At 42.0% G+C, this 24033-nt stretch overlaps 1 protein-coding gene across 4 annotated transcripts in view; it reads right to left on the bottom strand.

The window, feature by feature from the left end:
• The window catches only part of MIER1 (MIER1 transcriptional regulator), a 38416-nt gene that overhangs the window by 8395 nt on the left and 5988 nt on the right, over positions 1–24033 (bottom strand). For 3 of the 4 annotated variants that reach the window (XR_008467988.1, XM_054211170.1, XM_054211167.1), the window contains 6 exons: positions 12762–12786; positions 11183–11328; positions 7021–7188; positions 4383–4515; positions 2231–2295; positions 1836–1908 (listed from right to left, as the gene is read on the bottom strand). Coding sequence is in view for 3 of the 4 variants with exons in the window: in XM_054211167.1 (XP_054067142.1) it covers positions 1836–1908; positions 2231–2295; positions 4383–4515; positions 7021–7188; positions 11183–11328; positions 12762–12786 (610 nt within the window). In the remaining variant the exon portion in view is untranslated. Of the gene's footprint in view, positions 1–1835; positions 1909–2230; positions 2296–4382; positions 4516–7020; positions 7189–11182; positions 11329–12471; positions 12669–12761; positions 12787–24033 lie in introns of those variants that run through there. The other variant, XM_054211168.1, reaches the window with a different exon arrangement.

Here is a 24033-nt window from a genome sequence, read left to right as displayed (position 1 = left end):
CGAGGCTCCGAGCAGCTCCGGCACCTTTCGTGTTCCAGAGCTATCCTTGATTTTCAAGGCCAAGCCTTCTGAAAACAGATCTTTTAATTTTGTAGATTTTTCATAACTTGAAATTGTTTAGTAGCAGCTAATTTGGTCTCCGGGCATAATTCTCAGAGAGCCAGCCCACCGTAATTAGCTTAGTGCAGATTACACGCTCGTTCTGTCCTCCCCGCAGCACGGCAGAACTCATTCTGAAAAGCAGCGTGGTTATTCTTAAAAGTTCTGGCTTTTGCTTACAGGGTTTTGCTTTTGCTCTGGTTTGTGCTCTTGCTTACAGCACTGGATATGAAAGGAGTCGCCTTCTTAGTGCTTGGCAATTTTACAATTAAAATTTCCCCTTGATTAGAGAACAACTGAGACGATAGGATATGTACATGAAAGTACTAAATACATAGTCTCACAAATTCATTTTTCAACTTTTTAGGCTTCATTAGCATTCCAGCTGGAGTCCTGTCAATGATTACATCCAAAGCACAGCAAAAAAGAAAGAACTGACAGAAGATATACAACCCTACTGGTATATAAAACTAGAATAGCCCTGGCATAATTAGTGAAAATTTAACTTTTCCTCATTGGTTTTTGCCCATGGCGTAGTTCTCTGTTCTGCAAAGAGTAGTTCGCAAGACTATGAAAAACTTGTTTTATATAGGCTACTGCAATGTATAAAGCAGCTATATCTTCTTTATTATTGGAGGCCAGAAGCCATTTAGAGCTGAGTAAATAGCAGGAAAAGCAGGTGACCAGTAAAGCATAATTTACTGCATCTCAGGCAAATACATAGTTCAAGCTCTATTTTTAGACAGAAGCAGGACAGCGTGCAAAGAGCAACTTCTTCACCGCTAAAAAGCAGATGGTTTTTGGTTTGCCATTTTCTCTTTTTCATGGAAGCTCCTGACTTCTCACATAGTTTTAAATTACATCCTCTTCAACCTCTGGGGCTGTGAAGTCCAGAGCTGCGGGAAAGCGTCAGTGTGAGCCTGCTCTAAGTCAACAGTGGGACTGACGCTCTTTTTTCGGTGATTTCTAGCTAGAGCGGAGCTACCACAACCTGGAGCTCGAAGCAAGACAACTGCTACTACTTGAGTATATACTTGGATTCTAGGAAGGCACTGAGTTTTGCGCTGGTTAGTTTAAAAACTAACTTATATAAAACAACAAAAGCCGCAGTCTCAAATTGACCTGGAGTGTAAACGAATTCTTAGTAATGGGCTGGATGAGCAGGAAAATTTGCTTTTAAGCTCACAGCTGGCTTTAAGCTGGCTCTACCTTTCCTGACTTGATTATATTGACAGCACACGGCCAAAGGCTCTGGTTGTGAGGGGGAAGAGTTCCTGGAAAAAAAACCCAGAAGTAGAACAAGAGGTTCTTTAATACTGATTGAAGAGTTATAAAATGTGAAAATCAGAGCTGCTGGTACATTTTGCCTCCTTTAAGATGTTAATCCAATTCCAGCAATTCAATTTCTTTATTATCTACTTTGTCTTACATAAACTAAATATACTAGGTGAAGTAGTTAGCATAAGCTACGTGGAAAGCCTGGGTACATTACCACATTAGAATATAAGGGTTCAAGAGGCAATAGGCCAGCAATATAACCTCTCTTTTCCCCTCCCGAGACTCAAGCTCTGATGGTGAAGTACAGAATGAACTACAGTTTGAGATAATGGTTCTATTTTTCACTTGAAGGAGCTCTTTTATTTTGCAAGACACATGGCATCAATCAAATCTTTTCTTTCTCCCCATTAGAAAATAATCTCAAACATAGTGATAATAGTAATAGTGCCAAGTCTCACCTTTTTCATTCTCTTTGTATTTGCATGTGCCGGCTGGAATTTCAGCTTGAAACATAGAGCCCACCATGATTTCCTGTTTTGAAATAACAGAAACCAGAAGTTAAGCAACCACAGCCGTGATGGTTTTTGTTAGCAAACAAGAGGATGACCACATCTTTTTCTACCCCTTGAAACTTTCATTGTTCAAAATCTAAAAATACAGTTAACAGGCACCATATGGAAATGGATTTTTGACTACTTGGAGAGGTCTTCGGCACTTCTTACTAGCAAAACTCTTACGTTTATGGGGACAAACTGGAGAGGATTTGGGTGATCTATAGAGCTCACAGTTACTAGGTACCAGATCAACCCATTACCCATGAACTACAGGCTTTTTAACAGCCCTTAGTATTTACCTTTTTCCAGTCTTCTGAGGGAATATAATCTTCATCTTCTTCAGACTCCTCTTCTATTTCACTATCTGCAAGAAATGGTTCAAACACACAGAACGAGCTGTGAGGGGGCCTGTGGACGCCAACGCCAGCTCCCAGCAAAGCAGGCTGAGCGAGGGGACCGGGACGTGACACCAGCTCCCAGGTGACAGGAGCCCAGCCTCCCATCCCACCAGCCTCCAGCCCCTCACTGCCACCTTATCTAACACCACACAAGTGCGAATGGCACTTTTAGTGACAATAGGAGATGTTTCAGTATTGACAGCTTTAAAAAACGACCCCCCCGATGTTCACATTTAGAATGGCTCAGATACGCAACAGGCTCCTCAAAGGTAAGGCACAAATGAACACATCCATCAATTTTACTGCTACCTCATTAAAATGCCTTTCCCCTCACCCAGCTGTGAAGCAGCTGAGATGATCCACATCCAAATTTACAACAAACAGTTACTTTCCCAAAGTATTTTTATGCGGATGCTCAGCATCCATTTGGGTTTCAACCCCCTTTTCAATGAGCTCCTCAGCTTAGCTACTGCTGTTCTTTTTCCCTTACAGCAAATGTCGCTGAATTTAAGGTGGACTTAAAGGTGCAAGAAATCTGCAACGGTGCTTTTCTCAGTCTTACTGGGATTTAGTAGGCTTGGATGGACTGCTCAGAGATGCAAAGCAGCGTTTAAAATAGATTATTTTGGATAAGGACTGACCAAAATTGTAAGCTCTTTATGATACAGGCTACTTGCCTTTCACAATGCACTGAAAGCAACTGCAGTATCTGGCTTATGTACAGCATGTGACACTATCAGCACTCAAATTATTTATACATTAAATTACATTCTATACACAGCTGAACATTGCAAAAAAACCCCAAACCTAATGCAATCCACTTGCATTATGCTAATGCTGTGTTTAAAAAACAGAGTTTAAGATACTTGCAATCCTCTGCACAGCGACATGCTGAGGCTCCTTGGCAGTTTTGGATTAAATAAACCACAGATTAGAAAATGGCTTTTCTGCAATGTCATGGCTAGTAAGTATCAAGTATAGGGTATCATAAGGAAACTTTGCTTTCCCTTTTGTTTGTTAAAACATAGAACAGTAGGAATTCAAACATCGGCGACAGTCACTTCCATCAAAGAAAGATAAAAGATCTGTTGTCCAAATGGCCCTGCTGATAGCTCAGTACCAAAAGGTTCGGATCCCATTAAGTAAGATTGCCACAGAAGTAAGAGTTTTCTAAAGGGATAGCTACATAATACTAGCTCAACAGTCTCAAACGGATGCAAACTCAATTTTTAAACAAAACAAGAGAGAAAATAATCAGTCCACAATGCTGGCAACAGTATCAGATGTGGAATTCTTGAAGCACTTTTCTTCCCGTCATTATCTCTCCCTTCATTATTTCAGGTTTAACAATCTACTGGCCTTTTTCAGATTTCATTGCTTTTGTTTCCTGTATCAGCGATCTTGAAGAAATCTGGAGTTCTATTTCTACTAAATTTCAGTTTTTCGTTTTTCCTTCAATTGGACTCTCACTTTCTTTGACAGAGTACATAAACTGCTGCCACCACGCCTTGTCGTGACAATCACACACTAGTTGGAAGAGCGCGTGTCCTGCTTGCAAATATTTTTACCTCTGTCCTTAGCGTGAACTGGCAGCTGAAACTACTGCGCCCGGACTCCACACACAAGGAAATTTTTCTGAAGGGCACACCTATACAAACCAGTTTGCAGGATCGTAAACTGGACCGTTACAACACTCGGAGTAGCGTCATGAAAGGATTTACACCGTCTCAGAGCCTGCTTTTTCAAAAGTGTAGGAATGTAAATGTTTCCACAAATTTAATCCTTTCTTTTAAGAAGAGATAATATCTACTGTCCTTATACAGTCCCTTATCTGCAGAGAGGATTTAGCATTCGGCTAAAAACAGGACTTTTTTTTTGCCTATTAATTCGAGCATAATGATAATCAAGAGCAGTGTTAGGAAAGAGAACAACCAAATGTTTACAGGTATCAACACGTATATTTCAGAAACAGAACACTACGTTAACTAGAGTGGTTCTTAACCAAAGATCAATCATACTGAGATTACTGTGCTTAGTACTAAACTATACATACTTGTATCAAAATATTTACATCGGCGAGGGCGAATTATCTCCTGTGGGTCTTGAGAAGCAACAGATGGTGCTGGGTCATCATTAGAGGACTGTGTCTCGTCTTCCTGACCCGATGAATCTTTTATGGTCTCCTCCTTAAATATAAAAAAGCAAACAGGAGATCAGCTATCCCTTGTATGTCACAAACATTATTTTTGGCAATATTTTTTCCAAAATTGTCAGTATGTCAAACCCAAATATCTTTTATCTGACTTGAAGTGACTGTATAGATTGTGGCCTGTCCAGACTGAGCCACAACAAATATGTAAATACACCATATTATTTATTGACCAGGATTTTAAGCAGATCAATTTATCACTCAGACTCTAACACACAAATCAGAAATATGAACCACAATTAAATATCACACCTAGGTTTTTTTTTTAGGCAGTCAAGCAAATCCTTGCGGTTTTCATTTAATCTCATTTAACTTTAAATTTTACTTTGGTCTTTAAAACCCTTCCTTGTGAATTTTCAATAAAAAGGGGAGGAATTATTTACTGGCTATACTTTTCTCAATAAAATGAAAATGGTACCTTCCATAAAAATTAACGTCAACAGCGTGGTTCAACCCCACAGGAATAGCACATCAGTAGAATTGAGTATGTACATTGAGTTATTAAAAGATCAAAAATCAGAATGAGTTTATTAGAAGATAAACCACAACAGCTATGGGAATTATTACAATTAAGGGAAATTGTTATGATAAAGGTTAAAAAAAATCTATTAGTGTTTTCTATTGCGATGGATGTTGTCGATATCTTTTATGTGTTTTATGACTACGCTGTAAGCACTCATACTCGCTAGTTCTAACACAGAAGCATTAGGCACAGCACATGTTTATGTGTACCTTTACCAGCAACCGGAGTATTAGCATGTGCAGCTTAAAGCAGCTTAAAAATAGAAAATAGCGAAGTGCGGTATAGCTAAATAAGCTGTAGAAAGATGAGCACTCGCAGAGAAAGCCTGAATGATTTATAAAATTATTCCACCCCCACAGATGTATTTTACTGCCTCTCTGCTAAGAGCACGCAAGCGTTTCAGAGCTCTCGTTCTCCTGCCCCGAGGCAAACCATCATAACATCAGCTCGCTCTCTGGGCACCCACTCCTCCCCGCCACCGCTCTTCCAACCCCATCCAAACTGGGGTAGCACAGGGGAAATTCCAGTTCAACGCCGGGGCCCAGCCTGCAGGGGCTGCGCTCACTGTGCCAGGCTGCGCTCGCGGCTGCGATGGGCAGGGGGACGCGCAGGGACATGCTGTCTTCTGCAGCATCTACCCAGTGCTAGTGTCCCACAGAGGGACACAGGGGACTCCTCTGGCCGCTCACAGCAGTGGCAGCCACTGGGATTTTACCCATTGAGAGAAAAGGCAGGCAGTACCTTAAATCAGCTAGTAACAGAACCGCAGAACTACAGGGAAGACAGAAGATGGAAGTTGTGTCAAGAAGTAATTAAGAAGCAAGGACGCAAGAAGAAAGTGAGACTTCAGGAACACCACCAAGCACAACAAAAGAAACCACTTTTCTGTCCTATTTTAATTTTGCGTACTTTATGTTGTGTGTCTCCCCCTCTCCAGCTTCTTGAACATTTTCCGATGTAATAAAACTATATATCTTTATTTCTTTCTGAACTAGGAAACCCATACAAACAGCAATCTTTTACAGCATCTGCCAAGGGAGTCTGTAAATCCCAAGAACTTCATTTTCTGAATCAGATATGTCATTCCTCATCTCTGTGTCGCATTCCAGAGCTTCTAAAATGGGTAAGATATCAAAGAACAAAATGCATCCTTTTTAAAGCCAGATTAGGTAATGCAACTTCCATTAATGCCTAAGCCTTTTTTTTTTTCGTTACTGACAACACAAAGGGTTTGCTATTTTAATGGAATTCAGGATGCAACTCTGAATGCCACCAGTAATGGAGACGTTACGGCTGTGCCCATGGCACGACAGGATTGTTACAAATATGTATGACACACAAAAGTAGAAAAGACTCTTCTGAAATCAGAAAATTCATTTTAAGAGCACACAAACCAGGATTTTAAAGATGCTAAGTTCGAAACTATACACTTTGCAAAGATATTTGAAGCATTAGAGTCAGTTAACGATTTAAGTGCAACCAGGGCTTGCCAGGCTGAAAAAATACCATTTAAAATGCTAGAAAACTTGCAGTGATCTCCCACACTCAGAGACACATCTAATTCAATTCTACACTTCACTGTTCAGTTTCAGTAGGTCGGCTTTTCATCTCGAAACAAGTATTCAGACATATCTATAAAGGTGCCTTCAGGCATTTAAAACCTCAGTTTTGAAGTCAGACTATTTCTGAAGGACAATTACAATCCCTTCTCACGTGATGCTATCTGTATGCACGTACTCTAGTTTGCCACAGGAAGCGTTTGGAATGATACAGATGAAATTAAGAGCAATGAAGAGAAATACAGATAGGTAATTAAGAAAAAACATTAGAGTTCGGTACACAAAGCATCTGAAATCAAGTGTATTATGAATTACTTCTGCCATGATCTGGCATCTTCAGCGGTTGTCTAGGACAGAACGGCTGTATGAAAATCAGTTTCAAATTAGTGTAAACACTTACTTTGTTTTCACCACTACAGCCACTGTTGTCATCATTATCGACGTCATCATCATCTTCTCCCTCCTCCTCTTCTTCTTCATCATCTTCATCATCATCATCTTCTTGGAGTGGAATGGTACCGTCATAGCCATAACGGCTAAGGAGCTCCTGGATTGGCATATCGCTTTCCTGATAAACAGCCAAACAAAGTTTGAGATTTTAACAAAAATATTTCACATCCCCCATCTGCTCTACAGCTTCAAGGTGTGCCCTTTAAACGTAACACAATAAAAACAGATGATGAACACGTACACCAGGAATGGCCACTCCAATATGACTGGACAGTCAAAATTAGAAGTTTCGGCTCCTAAGAAAAATGCATAGGTTTTTATGCAGGAGGACTTTTTATTTCCCGGTCCTTTATAAATTTACAGCAGACCTTGTGTGCCAACAATCTCTCAAAGGGGCCATGAAGCTCATAAAAAGGGCACCAAAGGGCAGTTTGCCCCATCCCTCCCTTGGTACTTGTCTACTACTGTTTTGCCAAAAGACAAGCAATTCCGTGTGGCAGGTGACGTCTCGTTCCATCATAACCCTTCAGCGCACAGGGCCAAGACACTCCTTACTGGAATAAATTGTAGTATTTACAACAGAACTTTTTAAAGCGGGGAATTAATATTTTACTGACACAGGACTGTGATCTTAATGAAAACCTGACATGCAGCTATCAAAAAAATCCTTTTCATAATTACCCAAACAGATGTCCTCCAGTACATTTTGGATTTCATTAAGCACTCCTCACCGCTACCCCATGACTGAGAATTTAAAAAGAACTTTTACTGCAATTCGTAAGTTTGTGTGAACTATCTAACATGCATATTTCTTACTATATGTTACCTAGGAAAGTGGTATTGTATTTACAGCATTTTTCTTAGGTAGAGCCTCTTAACTTCAAAAAGTCCATTACAATTCAAAAAGCTCCAAGAGCCAGCAGCTCTCCACGATAAAATACAAATCATGATTTCTGTACTGCTTCAGGATATTGCAAAAATAGAAAAGGTTAAAAAAAAGTAACAAGGATTATCAAAGACACAGAAATTTCTTATGTGGAAGATGCTTATTAACAAGAAATGGATTGTTAACTCATGCGTCTGGAGTAGAGGTAAGTGAGGGGGAGTGCTGTAACAGAGAACTGAATCATAAGCAGCACAGAGAAGGTAAATATAAATGATGGTACACTCTTCTAATTGATATAAATGATGGTACACTCTTCTAATTGAAGAGCTCATGGGCAACCACTGAAATGAACACAGAGTAGGTCTGAACAACCAAACATGTTTCTCACACTAAATGAACTGGCCAACGTTGCCACATGCCTCGTGGACATTAAGCTTACAGAGGCTAAAAATCGAATGGACAAATCCACAGGAGGAGGAAAAACAAGACTGACAGGCGTTACAGACAAAGAGGGAACATCTTTTTTATACGTGCCTGAACTGCACCCTGCTAGAGGCTGGAAGAGTATTTGGGAGAAACACGGCATGCTTCCAGGCACGGTTCTCTCATGTGAAAAGAAGAGGATGCTGGTGCATAACCCTAAGAAAGCCCAAGAGCCCTCCCTGAAAAGGGGGACCCCAAAAGGAGAAACCAAGTGATTCCACGGAACAACAAATGGAAAAAGGAAGGGAGTCAAAGGCTTAAAAAGCTGTAAGCGATGCAGGGAGGCAGCACACACCGCACACCGGCAATGCTCACCACCTCCCGGAGGCAGCCAGCGACACAACCCCGCCGTGCTCTGCCCACGACGCGGCAGCACGAAGGTGAGGAACTTGGCCTTGTCAAACCCCCCAGGTCACACTCCCTCCCTCCGGCTGATGCTCTGTACTCTCAGCTTAGCTAGGACTCGGAGGAAGCTGAGCTTCTGCAACCTGATGTGGTCTGCCCATTTATTATTCCCAAGCCAGAACGAGAATGCAGTTTCCTACTACCAAAATTATGCTGCACATTTCCTGTGTTTTGGAAAACCGCAGCATCCGTGTATGCCCAGGGTGCCTCATCCCAGGCACACCTTCCTGAGTGCTGTCTTGGGGCTGCTGAAGGAGCAATACTGGTTAGCCAGGACTTTGGTCAGATCTGTATTACTAATTATTAATCTATGAATGTGTATTATATGTATTACTATTATTAATCAAACAGTATAACTGAGTACGTGTCTCATATGATCAAGGGCCTTGTGCTGCACCACCTCGCAAGTCGCTTTCCTGCCCAAGAAAAACTCTTTGCCTTTCAAGAAATATCACCGAGAACCACCAAAATCCAATACTTCTGATTCCCTTTGGGTACTGCTTTGCTCTCTGGAAACCGTATTTTTCCCTATGCCAGAGCAGCACAGAGGGTGCCATTTAGACAAAAATATACAGACGTACTTGCACAGACAACCACAGGATGCTGCTCAGCCTCAAGTCCTAACGCATCACAGATCCACCAGAGTTCCAGCCAATAAGTAGTGAAGATCCTCACCCTCAGAGGAAGGTGTGATTTTTACGACAGTCAGGAGTTAAATCATTAAAGTTCAAAAATTCTTTTGCAAAACCTGACTGCCGTCTCGTCTCTGGAGGAGCTGAACAAGTAGATCAGGCATATTCACAGCCTGGGGGAAATCTGAAATAACACCTATAAGTATCGGGGGAAAGAAAAAGACAGGATAGCACTTGTCTTGACAATAGTTTTGAGATTTAGATTGCCTATGATCCATGACTACAAAAAAAGAGATAAAAGTAAGCCTTGCTGTGAGGTCTGCTGTCCCACAACCAGAAGCAGCCAACGGTCTCCAGCAAGATCCTGCTGGCGTGGAAGCTCCTGAAGTTGGTAAATAAAGACCCGCAACACACGTAGGAACCGACGGTGAGACTCTCTGCTGGCCTGCAAAAGCATCCCGCGGAGGATGCAGCACACGCAGCCCCGTGAATCTACGTGACAGCATCGCTCGCCGTCCTGATCACAAAAGAGCTGGCAGGAGAAATTATAAACCTGCAGCCCCAACAACCAAGATATGAGGGAATAAACTGATGGCTGAAATACAGTGAGAAATGAAGCACTGTCATGTGGTGACAGAATTACACAACCAGATGCTGACTCTTCACAAAATATGAGAGGGGAAAAAAACATATTTTCAACTTAAAACCCACATGACATACACATGGAGCTCCATTTCTCATTTAATCTAGATGAAGCATATTTCACAACCTATTTATTTATCTTTATGTTTACCATTTAATATCAAACCTGAAATTACCAGAAAGAAATTACCATTTACACCCAAATTGTAGTTTAAATGAGCTAAATTAATTCAAAGTCATATTGGAACAGTTACTTATACTAAACAGGATTTGTACATCGAATACGCATCTGAGAATCATTAACGATCTGTTCTGGAAGCCTTTTCAGCCAATGAGGCCACAGCCAGAACCTAGATTACTTTGCATTTATAATCAACCTAGTTTGCAATTTAAGAATATTATTCCTGCCTGAGAAGTCATTTAAGACAATACATAAGTGACAGCGTAACGTCAAAAGGCCAAATAAATCTTATATGCAATTATTTCAGAAGATACGCATTTTAAGATTTATTTATCAGTTAACAATAACTGTGAGTTCTGATCCCAGCTCTGCTGACAACTCTTTGCATCCGCATCTCTCCTTCCTCTACCTTAAAAATGAAGAGACACCTCTATGCTCCACTAAAGAATTATACCAACGTTTGTATAAAAATGCAAAAAAATGTAAGATTATGGGATTTTTTTAAAAAATAAAAATCTACATGGACTAATGAAGTGCAAGTGCTGTAGAAAATAACAACACTGGAATATACAAGTTTAGTCAGAGCGTACTTTAACTTATATTAGCTTTAAAATGCAAATCCTCTACCAGCACATATATGCAAAAAGAAACTAAACAAGCACAGCGTTACACATTATTAAATATTTATGTACCAGTTTCCTTTTCCCAACTTTTGAGAACTGCAAATTTATCTCGGCCCCTTTCCCCCATCTATGTTATTTGTCTATTAGTGGTTTAGGGATTATTTTTTTTTTAATTCCAAATATAAGGGAAAAAACCTGCGTACGTTTTGCGTGAGACTGTGGGCTGTGGTTATGTTTTATGACTACTTAAGGCTACCTACCCTGTTAAGATCCTCTATTTCAGAACTGAAGTTTGTCTCTCCTTCCATCATTTCCTCCTCTTCTAATGTCCGTTCATCATCAAAGTCATGCACCAGCATATCAGCTGATGGATCAAATTCATGGTCATCAGATGTTGCTGAACCTCCTGATAGAAAACATTTTAAAGAATGTTTTTAGTTAGATCATGGCCTCACAGAGTTTAGTATGTTTTTTTAATATTTTGGTGACATTTTAATACTAGCATTATACTGAGAAATTAAAACATCTTCAAGATCCCTCAATCATTTATCTTCGGGAAAGCCAATCTCATTATTCATTATGTCCTTTGGGTGCTAAGAAATCACGGAAAAAAGAACCAGGAGATACTGTTTAACCAGCCAGTTCTCAAAGTACTATATATCTGGACATCGGGCCCCTAGTTAAATGTTTGTAAAATGTTCAGTTTTTGAAGACTTAATTCCTAAATAATCCTAAACCTGTCTGAATCAAGAATTCTACTGGGAGCAGAAATACTCATAAAATAGAATCTCAGGGCTGCTGCTTCCTTGATACTTTGCAAGATTCCTTGTTTATAACTACACAGACCCTCTAATGACTTTTCCAAAATTTAAAGTAAGCTTCAGAGTTAGGCAGACTTTATTTATGATGCAAAATCCTTAGTTATTTTTTCCCCCATGCGGTTTTTTCACTGTTCTTTGTAAAGAAGTCTGGTTATATTTTATGACAACAAAAAATAAATGAATGGATGAATGGTTTGGTAGATGCAGCATTTTTCTGTAATTCCGCAATACCTGGTTTCTAATTCTAACTCTGCTAACATTTTTCCACTTGTCTCCATAGACAATTTAAATTTCCTTTTCCAAAGCCTGAAGAGTTTACCCATGCTAAGGGTGCAAGAGGGAGGGGTTGACTATAAGGGTTAAAGTTAACTATATGTTGTAGTTTGAAGTGTTAAAGCAATTGATTATTTCTCTGAAAGAAATAAGAGCTCAAGAGACAACGGCAGTCCAGCTAAAGTAACTAGCAGGACGCCAAAACCCTTGGAAATTAATAACAGTAAGTACAGTGGTACAAAAGTGAACACCCACTCCCCCACCAAATATTCATAATTTACACTTAGGCTGACTACTTGATAGCCAGTAATCCTGGGATTCTGGAATATCAGAAAGCAACCAGCTCTAAAAAACAGAAGTAATGAAACTCCTCAATTTTAATAATTCAGTGAGGTAAAAAAATACTGCTTTTCTTGATGCGTTTGTTCTTGATGCTATTACACAGTAAAACATACAGTGCCTTAACTTCGGACGCTGTATTTAATTCCAGCACCGCCGGGCAGTGCGTCGCAGTTCGGTCCTGCAGCTTTTGCAAAGGCAAGAATCCCATTTCCCCAGTGTATTTGACCATTTAGAAACTCGTGCTGGTACAGGCTGGAAGAAAGCAGTGACCGTTTAAACCAGTACCGCCACCAACCTGTTCATCAAATTATATCCTTAGATTACTAACAAAGAGACCAGCAAAAATATTTGTTCAAGGGTGCCCTCTTCCCTCGCAAGCTTAGAAAATATCAAAAATATTTACCTGGGCTTGAAGACTCAACAGAAGGCTAAAAAAGAAAACAAAGGAAATTATTTTTTCTATGTTGAACCATAGAAACTCCATCCAATAATTCATCTGATACAAAGCAAGTCACTGCAAATAATATATTCACAAATAAAGCACCACAAACACACTGAAGCGATTGAAGATAAATAGCATTCACTTCTCCTTTATGTATCAATATCGCTGCGCTATTTCAGCACGAATAATTGGAAGAAGTGCCCGTTTTGTGATGCAATAATTGAGCTGATGAAGGTATAAAATAAAGCAAAGCAATGCATTCCGAAAACAGTACACCAGTTCCACAATCAGCTTCGCATGGCACAAACCGGTGCTGTTGCCAGATGGGGCAATGCTACTTCCTCTCCGTCTCTGCTCATTTCCGATTCTTCCTTCGTGCCGACACAAAACTGAAAATTCCATGCACTAAATCCCCTTTTCCCCAACCAAAGCATGTACCAGATTGCACTAACAGCGGCAGCACAGTTTAAGAGAAATTATTCTTCCTATTCGAAACTGCGTGCTATGCAATGCATAAATTTAAACTAAGGTACACACTTTTAAAAGGTAATCACAAATCACAATGAGAACTCCCGGAAAAAGCAATTTAATCTTAATCCCTAACCCAGCTGTGAGAAAAAAAACCTAATTATTTTGCAAGCCAGACTTTCTTCTCAAGTACGTTTATAACACAGATTAATATGATCACAGACTACAAAACAAATATATTTTTTGAAATACAGAAAAAAACGAGACTTCCACAAAAATCTTAATCTAACAGAGACATCCCTTGGCCTACCGTATTTGGTAACCTTACATTTATAATCGGAATAAACATCTTCTTTCATAAAATTCTGCTTTCCCTTGCTTATAACTTCGCCAGTCTTTAACCTCCCGGGGTGATATTTGCATGTCAGACATGCAAACCTCATTTGTTTTGAAAATTCAAGCAAATGTTTCAACTATTTTCAGGAACGGAGCTAATGAAGTGGGTTTTTTCAAAGTTAGGAAGACTTGACTTGTTATTTCAGAGAGCTGCTGTGCCCCTTTCCCTGCCACCTTCTGGAAACAGAGATATTGTCCGGTATCACGGATATTGTTACATTACAGAACAGACAATGCTTCTTCATGAAAAACTGCCTGCGTCTGGCACAGAAATAATTTGGAAAACTTCAATTTGCACATTCACGATAGATACTTGTGTGTATGCGTAATAGTGTATCTAGATTGTACTCCTACTTGAACTGCAAAATCTGCACACACAGAATTATATGCAAAATTAAACCACGATATTATGATAGAAACTGGCAAATTTAAATTCAAGTGAAAACCTGTACTACTATTCCAAGATTTTCTAACGCATTTTCCAACTCCTTGACTTCATCTCATAAGGCCAAGCAGTCACTTGCACAAGCCACTTCCACCCAAAACACCCAGCCTAGCTATGTAGCGAAGCGAAAACTAAAATTTAAAAAATTCCGTGTCATTATAAAGTTCTTTTATATTAGCAGTTCTTCCAAGAGAGAAGAAATACACCTTCTTCGCAATCAATGACCAAAATTCACTTATATGTCTGTCTATATTTTAGGAGAGTTTACAACATACAAAGGAAAACTCAAAATATATTTAACTGTGCCAAGCAGAAAGCAGTATGTAGAGGTAAAACCACATCTCATATAGAGGTAAATACACATCTTGAATATTTGCCTGAAGGGCAGACAGAAGATATGATAGACAAGAAGTTTTTTGCTCTCCTAACATTGTATATAGAATATGTACGCGGTCTTCAGGTGGAGGCACTACAGCCTATTTTTCCCATCCTTACCAACATCCAAATATGTTTTTAGTTTACATGCAGTTTCACTGCTGACTTGCAAGAAATAGCTTTTTACGCAGTATTAGCTTTAGAAGGCGGTACTGCACAAAAAAGCCAAGAGAAACCCTATCTGCACAATTAAGTAGACTAAAAACATTTTTGCAAATGTTGCACAATGCCACAGGAAGTTTCACTAATGACAAGAGTTTAAAAATCTTTCTTTGCAAAGATTATCTTACCAAATTCTAGTGTATAGCGCCATCAGCGTATACTGAACTGAAGCTGAGTATCAAGATCAGCCAGCAATGACCAGTATCTAGTTGGTATGTTTTGTTTGACTGATAAACTTGCAAAACTGGGTAATTCATAATATGCAATACATAATTAGTAGTGCAAATTAACAAAGTTGTACAAACCGGCCTCAAGTTGCGCCAGGGGAGGTTTAGGATGGATATTGGGAAAAAATTCCTTCACTGAAAGAAAGGGCTGTCAAGCATTGGAACAGGCTGCCCAGGGCAGTGGTGGAGTCGCCATCCCTGGAGGGATTTAAAAGCCGGGCAGACGTGGTGCTGAGGGACACGGGGTAGTGGGGGTTTGGGCAGTGCTGGGCTGATGGTTGGACTCGATGACCTTAAAGGCCCCTTCCAACGCAGACAATTCTATGAGGACGGGAAAGCTGCACCCTGACTTCTGTACAACCCCAGCCTCCACGCTGCCCTGGGGAACAGCTTCCCCAAGCTGCTCTGTTTGGAGAAGAGCCCGACCCCCCCTGGCTACCCCCTCCTTTCAGGGAGCTGTAGAGAGCCAGAAGGTCTCCCCTCAGCCCCCTTCTCTCCAGGCTGAACACCCCCAGCTCCCTCAGCCGCTCCTCACAAGGCTTGTGCCCCAGACCCCTCACCAGCTCCGTCGCCCTTCTCTGGACACGCTCCAGCCCCTCAATGTCTTTCCTGGAGTGAGGGGCCCAAAACTGGACACAGCCCTCGAGGTGGGGCCTCACCAGTGCTTGTCCCACAGCAGCCTCCGCCCGGGCGTGAAGCCAAATACATCCAGCCTCGGCTGAGCCCAGAAACCAGCTGCGAGAGCCTGTCCTCCGCAGGGCTCCCCTTTAACCAAGCACTGGCCTGGTACAGCAGCGTCGGTGAACTCGGCATCCAAACCGTGACTCATCGTTACAACACAGGCTGCTCTCGCCAAAACCAACTGACTCGAATACCCAGTTCCTCTGAGACGGCAAGAGGAAAGCAGAAGGTGGGCTGGCAAAGAGAAGAAGGGAAAAAAGTATCCCCATGACTTATGATGAAAGATTATCCCAGAAATGAGTGCCCTTGTAGGAACAGGGAGCTGGATTTAACGTCCTAGAAAGCCCTGAAGATAATCTCTTCTGAGGGATAAAACCTGTTACTTAGTAAACAATAAATTCTGCAAATGCCATCTTAAAACTGTTCTTTCAGCCCAACCATTACAACATGTTGTTACTGGAAGGCTTTTACACAAACTAACACTCCTACTGACAAAAAAAAAACCTCTTCCCAAGATACAACCTGCACTTACTCATGGCCAGTTTCTTGATAACCCAGTACAAGCGCTACTGTCAAGGCTAAATAACCGCTCCTCACCTCCCCGGTTAGTTTTTGATGTAACGGAGGCATTTCAAGGGGGGGCTCAGCTGGGAAACAATTTCTGTGTTTACAGATCATCATAGAATCACAGAATGGTTTGGGCTGGGAGGGACCTTAAAGGCCACCCAGTGGCACCCCCTGCCCTGGGCAGGGACACCTCCCACCAGCCCAGGTTGCTCCAAGCCCCGGCCAACCTGGCCTTGAACCCCTCCAGGGATGGGGCAGCCACAGCTTCTCTGGGCAACCTGGGCCAGGGGCTCACCCCCCTCACAGCCAACAATTTCTGCCTCACATCTCATCTCAGTCTCCCCTCTGTCAGTGTAAAACCCTTCCCCCTCGTCCCATGGCTCCCCTCCCTGCTCCAGAGTCCCTCCCCAGCTTTCCTGGAGCCCCTTTAGGGCCTGGCAGGGGCTGGAAGGTCTCCCCGGAGCCTTCTCTTCTCCAGGCTGAACCCCCCCAGCTCTCTCAGCCTGTCCTCCCAGCAGAGGGGCTCCAGCCCTCCCAGCAGCTCCGGGGCCTCCTCTGGCCCCGCTCCAACAGCTCCGTGTCCTTCTGCTGTTGGTGCCCCAGGGCTGGAGGCAGCGCTGCAGGGGGATCTCCCAGAGCGGAGCAGAGGGGCAGAATCCCCCCCTCGCCCTGCTGCCCACGCTGCTGGGGATGCAGCCCAGGCTGCCGGGGGGTTCTGGGTTGACAGCGCACATTGCCGGCTCATGTTGAGCTTCTCAATGGACTGGTAGCGCTCATCTCAGCTTTGCAGTGATAATCCACTGGGGAATTCTGGCTGGCATGGGGCAGGTGGAGCCTCTCCTTGCCGATTCACCTGCTTTGCCCAAGTCCAGGCCAGGAAGGAAAGTTCTGGGGAAAGGCCTCAATCCAGAAAGAAAGGAAGGGAGAAAAAAGAGCACATAAAGTAGGGATAACAGGAGCATCAGGGAGCGGTGCCCCCAAAGCTGAAAAAATGAGGGTGCTCAGTGAGAAGACGGGATGATTATGCTTGTGTCTGGAAAAATAACTGTGGCTAAAAGCATGAGAGTACTCATGGAAAAGCAAAAATAGCTGAGACTCTGCTTTCTTTACTGCACCACCAGATAGGGTAGGGCTTCTGAGGGAAAGGTCCCAGTCACTTTACCATGAATTAAGGATAGCATTAGTTGGAGCAAACAGAATCTCACATGGTGTAACAGAAGCAGCTCTGGGGGGGGGGGGGGTGAAAAACCCCAACCCCAAAAGCACAGCTTTGCTTTCAGCCAGTGGCAAGGATTTGCCAGCAGCCATAGAGATCTATAGGAGGCCTCCTGGCCCATGAGCCTCGTGTCAAGGGGAACAACCAGCTCCCCATCTCCATTTGGAAGAGCAGGTTTCCTATGCTGGAATCCCCAACAAGGAGAACAGGGTCCGCTCTAACTTCTGCCCCGAAGCCATGCAGCATCCTTCTGGTTCATAAATACTTTGCATGGTTTTATGCATATGTGCATAGATTTTTATGTGATTTATGTATAAATGTTGGAGCCTGTTGTTTGAGCCCCACTTGAAGTTTCTGTCAACGTTTACAAGTTTTCAGGATGGAAAAGACGCATCATTCCCATCTTCAAGGACAAGGATCCAGAGAACTGCAGGCTGGATAGCCTTACCCCCAGCCCCAGGCAGGTGATGGAGCAAACACAAAGGAGGACCAGGAGGTGATGGGAGCTGTCAGCACGGATTTACAAAACGGAAATCATGCCTGAGCAGCCCGAGAGCCTCCATCAATGAAAGGACTGGCATGGTGGGTGAGGGGGGCGCAAGGGACACTGCTTGTCTTCACTTAAGACTTTCCACACTAAACCAGAAAAATTTACAAAATCCAATCACCTCCAGAAACATTAAGTCCATTTCATGCTACCTCACAGAATGGATACAGCCCTTGAGAGGTCCTAGTTCATTCTTTGCCACAGACTTCATAGGCAGCTTTTAGGAGAACAGCCACTGGGTCTCTCTTCCTTTCTCCTTAGCTTTGCCTACCATATCTACCTAGTCTGTCCTAGTTTGTGGATTATCATTTCTGCATTTCATACGCTTCTAGTCTAACTGATGCACTGTCAATCATTTTCTGCCTTCTATTTCCAGCTAGATGCAGTGTCACGTTACATCTCATCTATATTAATGGCCAGCTGCTGCCAAAAGTAGTAGCCTGACCTCTTCCCACCACTCCTTGTGCTTCTGCCACTTGTGCCAGGTCCCGCAATCAGGAAGCTGCAGCACGCACTGGTTCCGCAAACCAACCTCAAAGAAAACTAACACGAGTTTCCCATCCTACCAGCAAGCCAAACTACTTCATCTTGGGCTTTTGCAATCACCAGACACGCTGCAAACTATCTAGAGCACAAGTTTGAAGGTAGACACATGGGGAAGGGTGTGTGGCAGGAGATCAGGAGTAGCCCTTTCAGTATCTGTCAGCTTTACACCTAAACATACTATGATTAAAGAGTTGTTTCAAGACAATTACTGCAACGCTTGATTATTCAGTCCTTTTTCCTTGCCTTCAAGTGATCCTGACTCTGGCCAGGGTAGAACAGATGGCTCTGAGGGCATTAGCTTATGAAAATTTCCTGGCAGTAGTTAAAGATCATATGGTTACATTGGTATCATCAGATCTTAAGTTCTAAGCTATGGTATGTGAATATAACAGCAATTCCTGTGAAAAAGGATACCCCTGTTCTTCAGTGGCTTTTCATTTTCTGTTGCGGCAATTCAGAGAAGTACAAAGCACTTTTTTGCCTCAAGGGCACTCATGGGAACAAAGAGCTGCTACCTATAAAAAGATGATGGCATCCAAGGCCCAGTAGAGAAAAACTATGGGATATTTACAATATATGGGCTGACGCACTCAAATTGTTCTATGCATAGCACCATCAGAAAAGATAACGGGTTCAAAACAATGAAAAATCATTCAGGAACTCCGAACTCATGGACAACAAGGAAAAACTCAAGTGACCAAGGGAGCGCTGATGTATGGATACAACGTTGAACACATTCATTAATGCTCCAGTTGAGCAACCCGAAGAAAATAGCAGTTCTGAAATATGAAGAATGCGAACCTTATGGTAAAGAGAAAAAGGAAAAACACTGAGCAACAAAACATCAGGCTTGGGTGACACTAAAAGAATCTGTCACTGTTTTTATTCCATGTGTATTTTTAGGAGTCTCAGGAAAGCCATGCAGAGTAGGTGCTTCCAGAAGGTTAGTGAGACTTGCAGCAACAACTGAGCTGCCAAAAGATCACATCCAATACATTCTCCAGCGTGTGGATATGGGAATAAGTGGAACTGAAGCTGGACAGTCTTTCAGACACCTTTGGACTGTCAAGTGATGAATGTGGCAGATATATCAGACACAGAAAAATACAGTGTTACTCTGACAACAAAAACTCAATGGACTTTGCCATGTCTGTATCACTGTAATTTGTGATGGAAGTCAAACGGTAAAAGTCAAACTGAACTGGCATCACAACCCGTTTATTTAATGCAAACAGCGTTCTGAAGACATCAGTTTTATACAGCTTATTTTTGAACACACTACTTCAGAAGCAGAGGTATGCTTCCAGGCAATGCCCATTTCTGCAGGCTGGCAGGAGATTTTCGTGTCTTATTCCAATGCTTCATAGCTGCTTGGACTGCAATGGGACACTCCAAGACGTGAAAGCTGTGGAAGTGATGCACTGAGTTTTCTCTCTTTACATTTCTCCTACAGCCTGCAAAGGAACACCTGAACAGAACTGACAGGACACTACACAGTTCCACTTCTACCTACAAAACTCCTGTTGTAATTGCTAACGTGTTTCATGCTGTTTAATATAATGGATTAATAACGGAACACCTTAAAATTAGCAGTATGTGCAGCCTCTACAAGACAATGACAAATACACCTCCTGTTCAAATTTACCCAGTTATCTTTAATAGCTCTTTAAGTGTTACATAAAACAGTTAAAAACTAAAATTAAATTTTGTCCATATTGATAGCAATAAGCCTGACAAATTCATCAAGTAGATGCTCAGGTCTTTTAAACTCTGCTACAGGGAAATACCAAAGTTAACTTCTGGATTGCAGTGGCTTGCTTTAGCATCATTTGGGGCACAGAAAACTTTAATATTAAACTGGTAAGCAAATATTAAAATACAGCAGCATTACCTACTACATAACACCAAAAAGAATGAAGCATGAGCAGTGGGTAGCGGGCGCATGTAATTACCTCGCAAGTACACGTGGCTTCAACATCTCTAAAGCTACATTTCACTAAGCAGACTAATTAAAAGTAAATTACTGATCTGCAATTAGTAATACGCATTCTGTTCATAACAACTCACATTTATTCCCAAAATGCAGCTATACAGTTACAGGAATAACATTCAAAGACTGCCTGAAAACTGTGTTTGAATACACGCAGTTTAGGCACTAACCTTGCAGTTCAAATTGAGAGCAGGAGCTTGTCAGATAAAAAAAAAAAAAAAAAAGCATGCAAGACCCATGCCTGAACTGTTGAAGTCTTAAGAAGTGACTGTGGCAGCCATTTAAGAAACTCTCCAGTGAGCCAAGCTAAATGATGGCCTGGAGAAAACGACTAGTTAAAATGGCGAAGAACATCCTTTACTCAAGAGAGCACGCGTCCCCTTTCATAAACAGGTATTTCAGTGGAAGGCTCACAGTTCCAGCCTGTCCCTCTCTCCCTGTGTTGTATATCAAAATAACCTAAGTGTCAGAGAATGGTTTGCCTCATTTTTACCTTAGGGAAAAAAGCAGCAACATATAAAAGCAAGAAAAAACCAACCAAACCTGCGGCCCCTCATTGAATAGTTTTACATGTGAACACTTCCAGAGCCAAAACTAAAATGACATCCAAGCCTTTCTGCACATGTAACGGAAGCCTTTATATACATGGATTTTTAGTTTGGTTCTTAAACGAGAAAATTCTTGTACTTCCAGAACACAAAGATCAAGTGCAATGTTTTAACTCCCCGATCTCAAATGTGTACATCTAAGCCTTGAAACTACCACCTTAGCAAAGGTCTCCTGACTTGGCCATTCCCTTCCTAGACTTGGTTCACTTAAGAGTTTATAAAGATTACTTTTTCCCCCATGGGGGCAGCCAAGCATTAGACCAGGCTGCCCAGGCTTGAAAACCTCTTTCCTTGGAAGTTTTCAAGACCAGACTGGAGACAGCCCTGAGCAAGTTGGTCAGACCTCAGAGCAGACCCCGCTGTGAGCAGAGGGTTGGAACAGAGACCTCCTGAGGTTCCTTCCACCCCAAATTATCTCATAATCCTGAGGTTTGAGATTTTGCAGGTAGCTCTGAAAAACTACTTATTTGTTCACTTCCCTCTCCCTGCCTGCTTCTTCTGAGAATAATGTTGGGTAATGTTTGGTTCAGTTTATTACTACATAATAAAATTTAAAAAAAAAAAAAAAGAAAAAGAATTTAAAAAATTCAGCCTCAGTTTTCTGGAGAAACTGCCTGATTGACTTCAGAGCACTTAACTGGCAAGAACCAGGGGTTGGGCTTTAATGCAGCTGACTCAGTCCCGTATCCATCTACCTAAATCCCTTCACCAGGAAAAGACTGGAAAAGGGAAGCAGATGATACACAGTATTTCACAGGGGATATTGTTACTGTGGATCTTTCAGACATTTGATTTGCAACATCACCCCCTAAATCTGCAGTGGCTCAGCTGAAGGAAAGCAAACTGCTGCCTTTCTAAGTAGCCTTTTAAAGTCAGTTTTGCCAGTGAAGTCACTGAATCAACCTGGGGACATCTTCAATATTGTATATGCTAGTGAAAATTCTGAAATAGAAAGGTATTTCAACTGCACCTTTAACAAAAGTAGCAGATGCTACTTTTAAAAAAAAAAAAAAAAAGGCAGTGTTTTCGGGGGAGTGCAGAAGGCTGAAGTATGTCGGGTGAGAACTCTCCCTGGGGAGATTTCCTGTTCTCCAGCCTGCTATCTGCTCCACGCCTCTGCCAGAGGTTATCATCCCACAGCAGGAGCAACAAAGCGAAGGTGCACCCAACGCCAATCTGGACAAACTTACAGGCTTCCCAAGAGTGACTGCCACGCTTTCCTTTCCGCCACGCTTGCTGTAGAAGGAGTAGCCTCCAGCAAGAGGAAACAGCACCGTGGAAGTCCGGAGGGACAACACGGCAGGATAGACGACAATGACGCTGAGACTGTCAGGGAGGATTCTCATCACCCCGTAGATCTCTGAACCAGAGGGACTAACTACCTCCCCAGCCTGAATGCTCATACCCAAGGTGAGCACAGACCTCTGTGAGAAGCACCAAAGAGCAGATGTAGCTACATTTTTGAGGGCTCCAAGTCAAAAGAAGAGATAGCACACTTGAGGGAGCTTCTGTCCAATGGCTCACGGCCATGCTGCTGCTGAAATCACCCACTAATTCAATGTATTTACAATAAAGCAGAACTGACTCTCATTCTCCTTCAAGCAGAGGAGATGGCTGGAACCAGGAACCACCAGTTGCAGCCCAGGGTGGTCACCCCTGCTGAAGAACCGCTGTGCAGCGAGTTACCTGCAGGACTGAGTCATGAGAAAAACCAGACGAGCGCTGATGCGCTATGGGTAAGCGAGGAAGGCTGCTAGACAGAGGAAGCTGCAGCCCAAGGGGAACGCCTTGGTTAACACGACATTACACTCATTACAGCTTCACCGAGAGAACTTCCATTTTCAAGGAGTATTACGAAGCACGACCAGAACACCATCTCTGTCTTATCTCAAGCACACACTTTCACCCGCACATTTTCCACCTATTTATTGTTCATTTCCATTGCAAAGTACAGCTTCAGTCTCAACTTCTTGTAATATCCTGAAATTTCTTGCTAAGAAAAACTGAAGTCTACAGAGTGATCATGTCCTGCCGTAGGATTTCAGATGAAACCAGATACAGTCATATGCCAAGCACCACAGGAAAACATTCTTATGCACAATTTGTGACATGAATGGATTAGCAGTGAAATCTTAATACAGACTGGGGCTTCTGGCCAGAAAAGAGCTCAAAAAGAAACTGAACTTCTCAACAAGTCCACTGTCCACCTAAAATCCCTCCACTGTATTAGAAAGAACTCTAAGTCCCAAGCAGTAAGTCCATAAACATCAATATTCTATCACACACAAAAAGAGTCCACAAAACTCTTCTATTATGACAGAAAAAAACCCCAATCTCTTTTCCAAGATTAGAAATGCAGAATGCTAAATGCCATTGTTTTCCCTTCAATAGCTTGTCAGAACAACCGAGGAAATACAATCCATGACTATAACCGACCACTTTGGAGTTTATACTCTCACCAAGGAAGTGAGAAAACTGAATTCCCAGACCTACATTAGGTTCATAGATACCTCTGCAAAGTATTCTATAAAAACTGCTCCAAAATGAAAAGAAAAAGACAACAATTAGTTAAAGCTAAGATCAAATGAGGAAAAAAAAAAAAAAGAATTGGGCTCAACAGGATGGACTGATGTGAATCACCAATTTTAATCATGATTTAGATCAGTCAGCAGGAAACCCTGATTTAATCTATTTTGACCTTATTTTGTATCCAAGCGTTACTCAAAAGCTCTGTCCTCCCTGACTGTTAAAACGTCTCAATTTGCAACCACATTAGTGATGGTGTTAACTTTACTACTGCTTCCTACAGGGGAGGCTATTACACATTTACGCATATTGTTTTAAAGTAATAGCATAGCTTAATAAAAATACAAAGATTAAGAATGTAAAAAAAGGGTATTAGGAATGGTTATTAGATCATGTATTTCTTAAACGTTATGTCCTGA

This window comes from Rissa tridactyla, chromosome 8 (genome assembly GCF_028500815.1).
Source record: "Rissa tridactyla isolate bRisTri1 chromosome 8, bRisTri1.patW.cur.20221130, whole genome shotgun sequence".
NCBI lineage: Eukaryota > Metazoa > Chordata > Aves > Charadriiformes > Laridae > Rissa > Rissa tridactyla.
The sequence above is the reverse complement of the archived record's forward strand: the minus strand, read 5'-3'. Positions and strand labels throughout refer to the sequence as shown.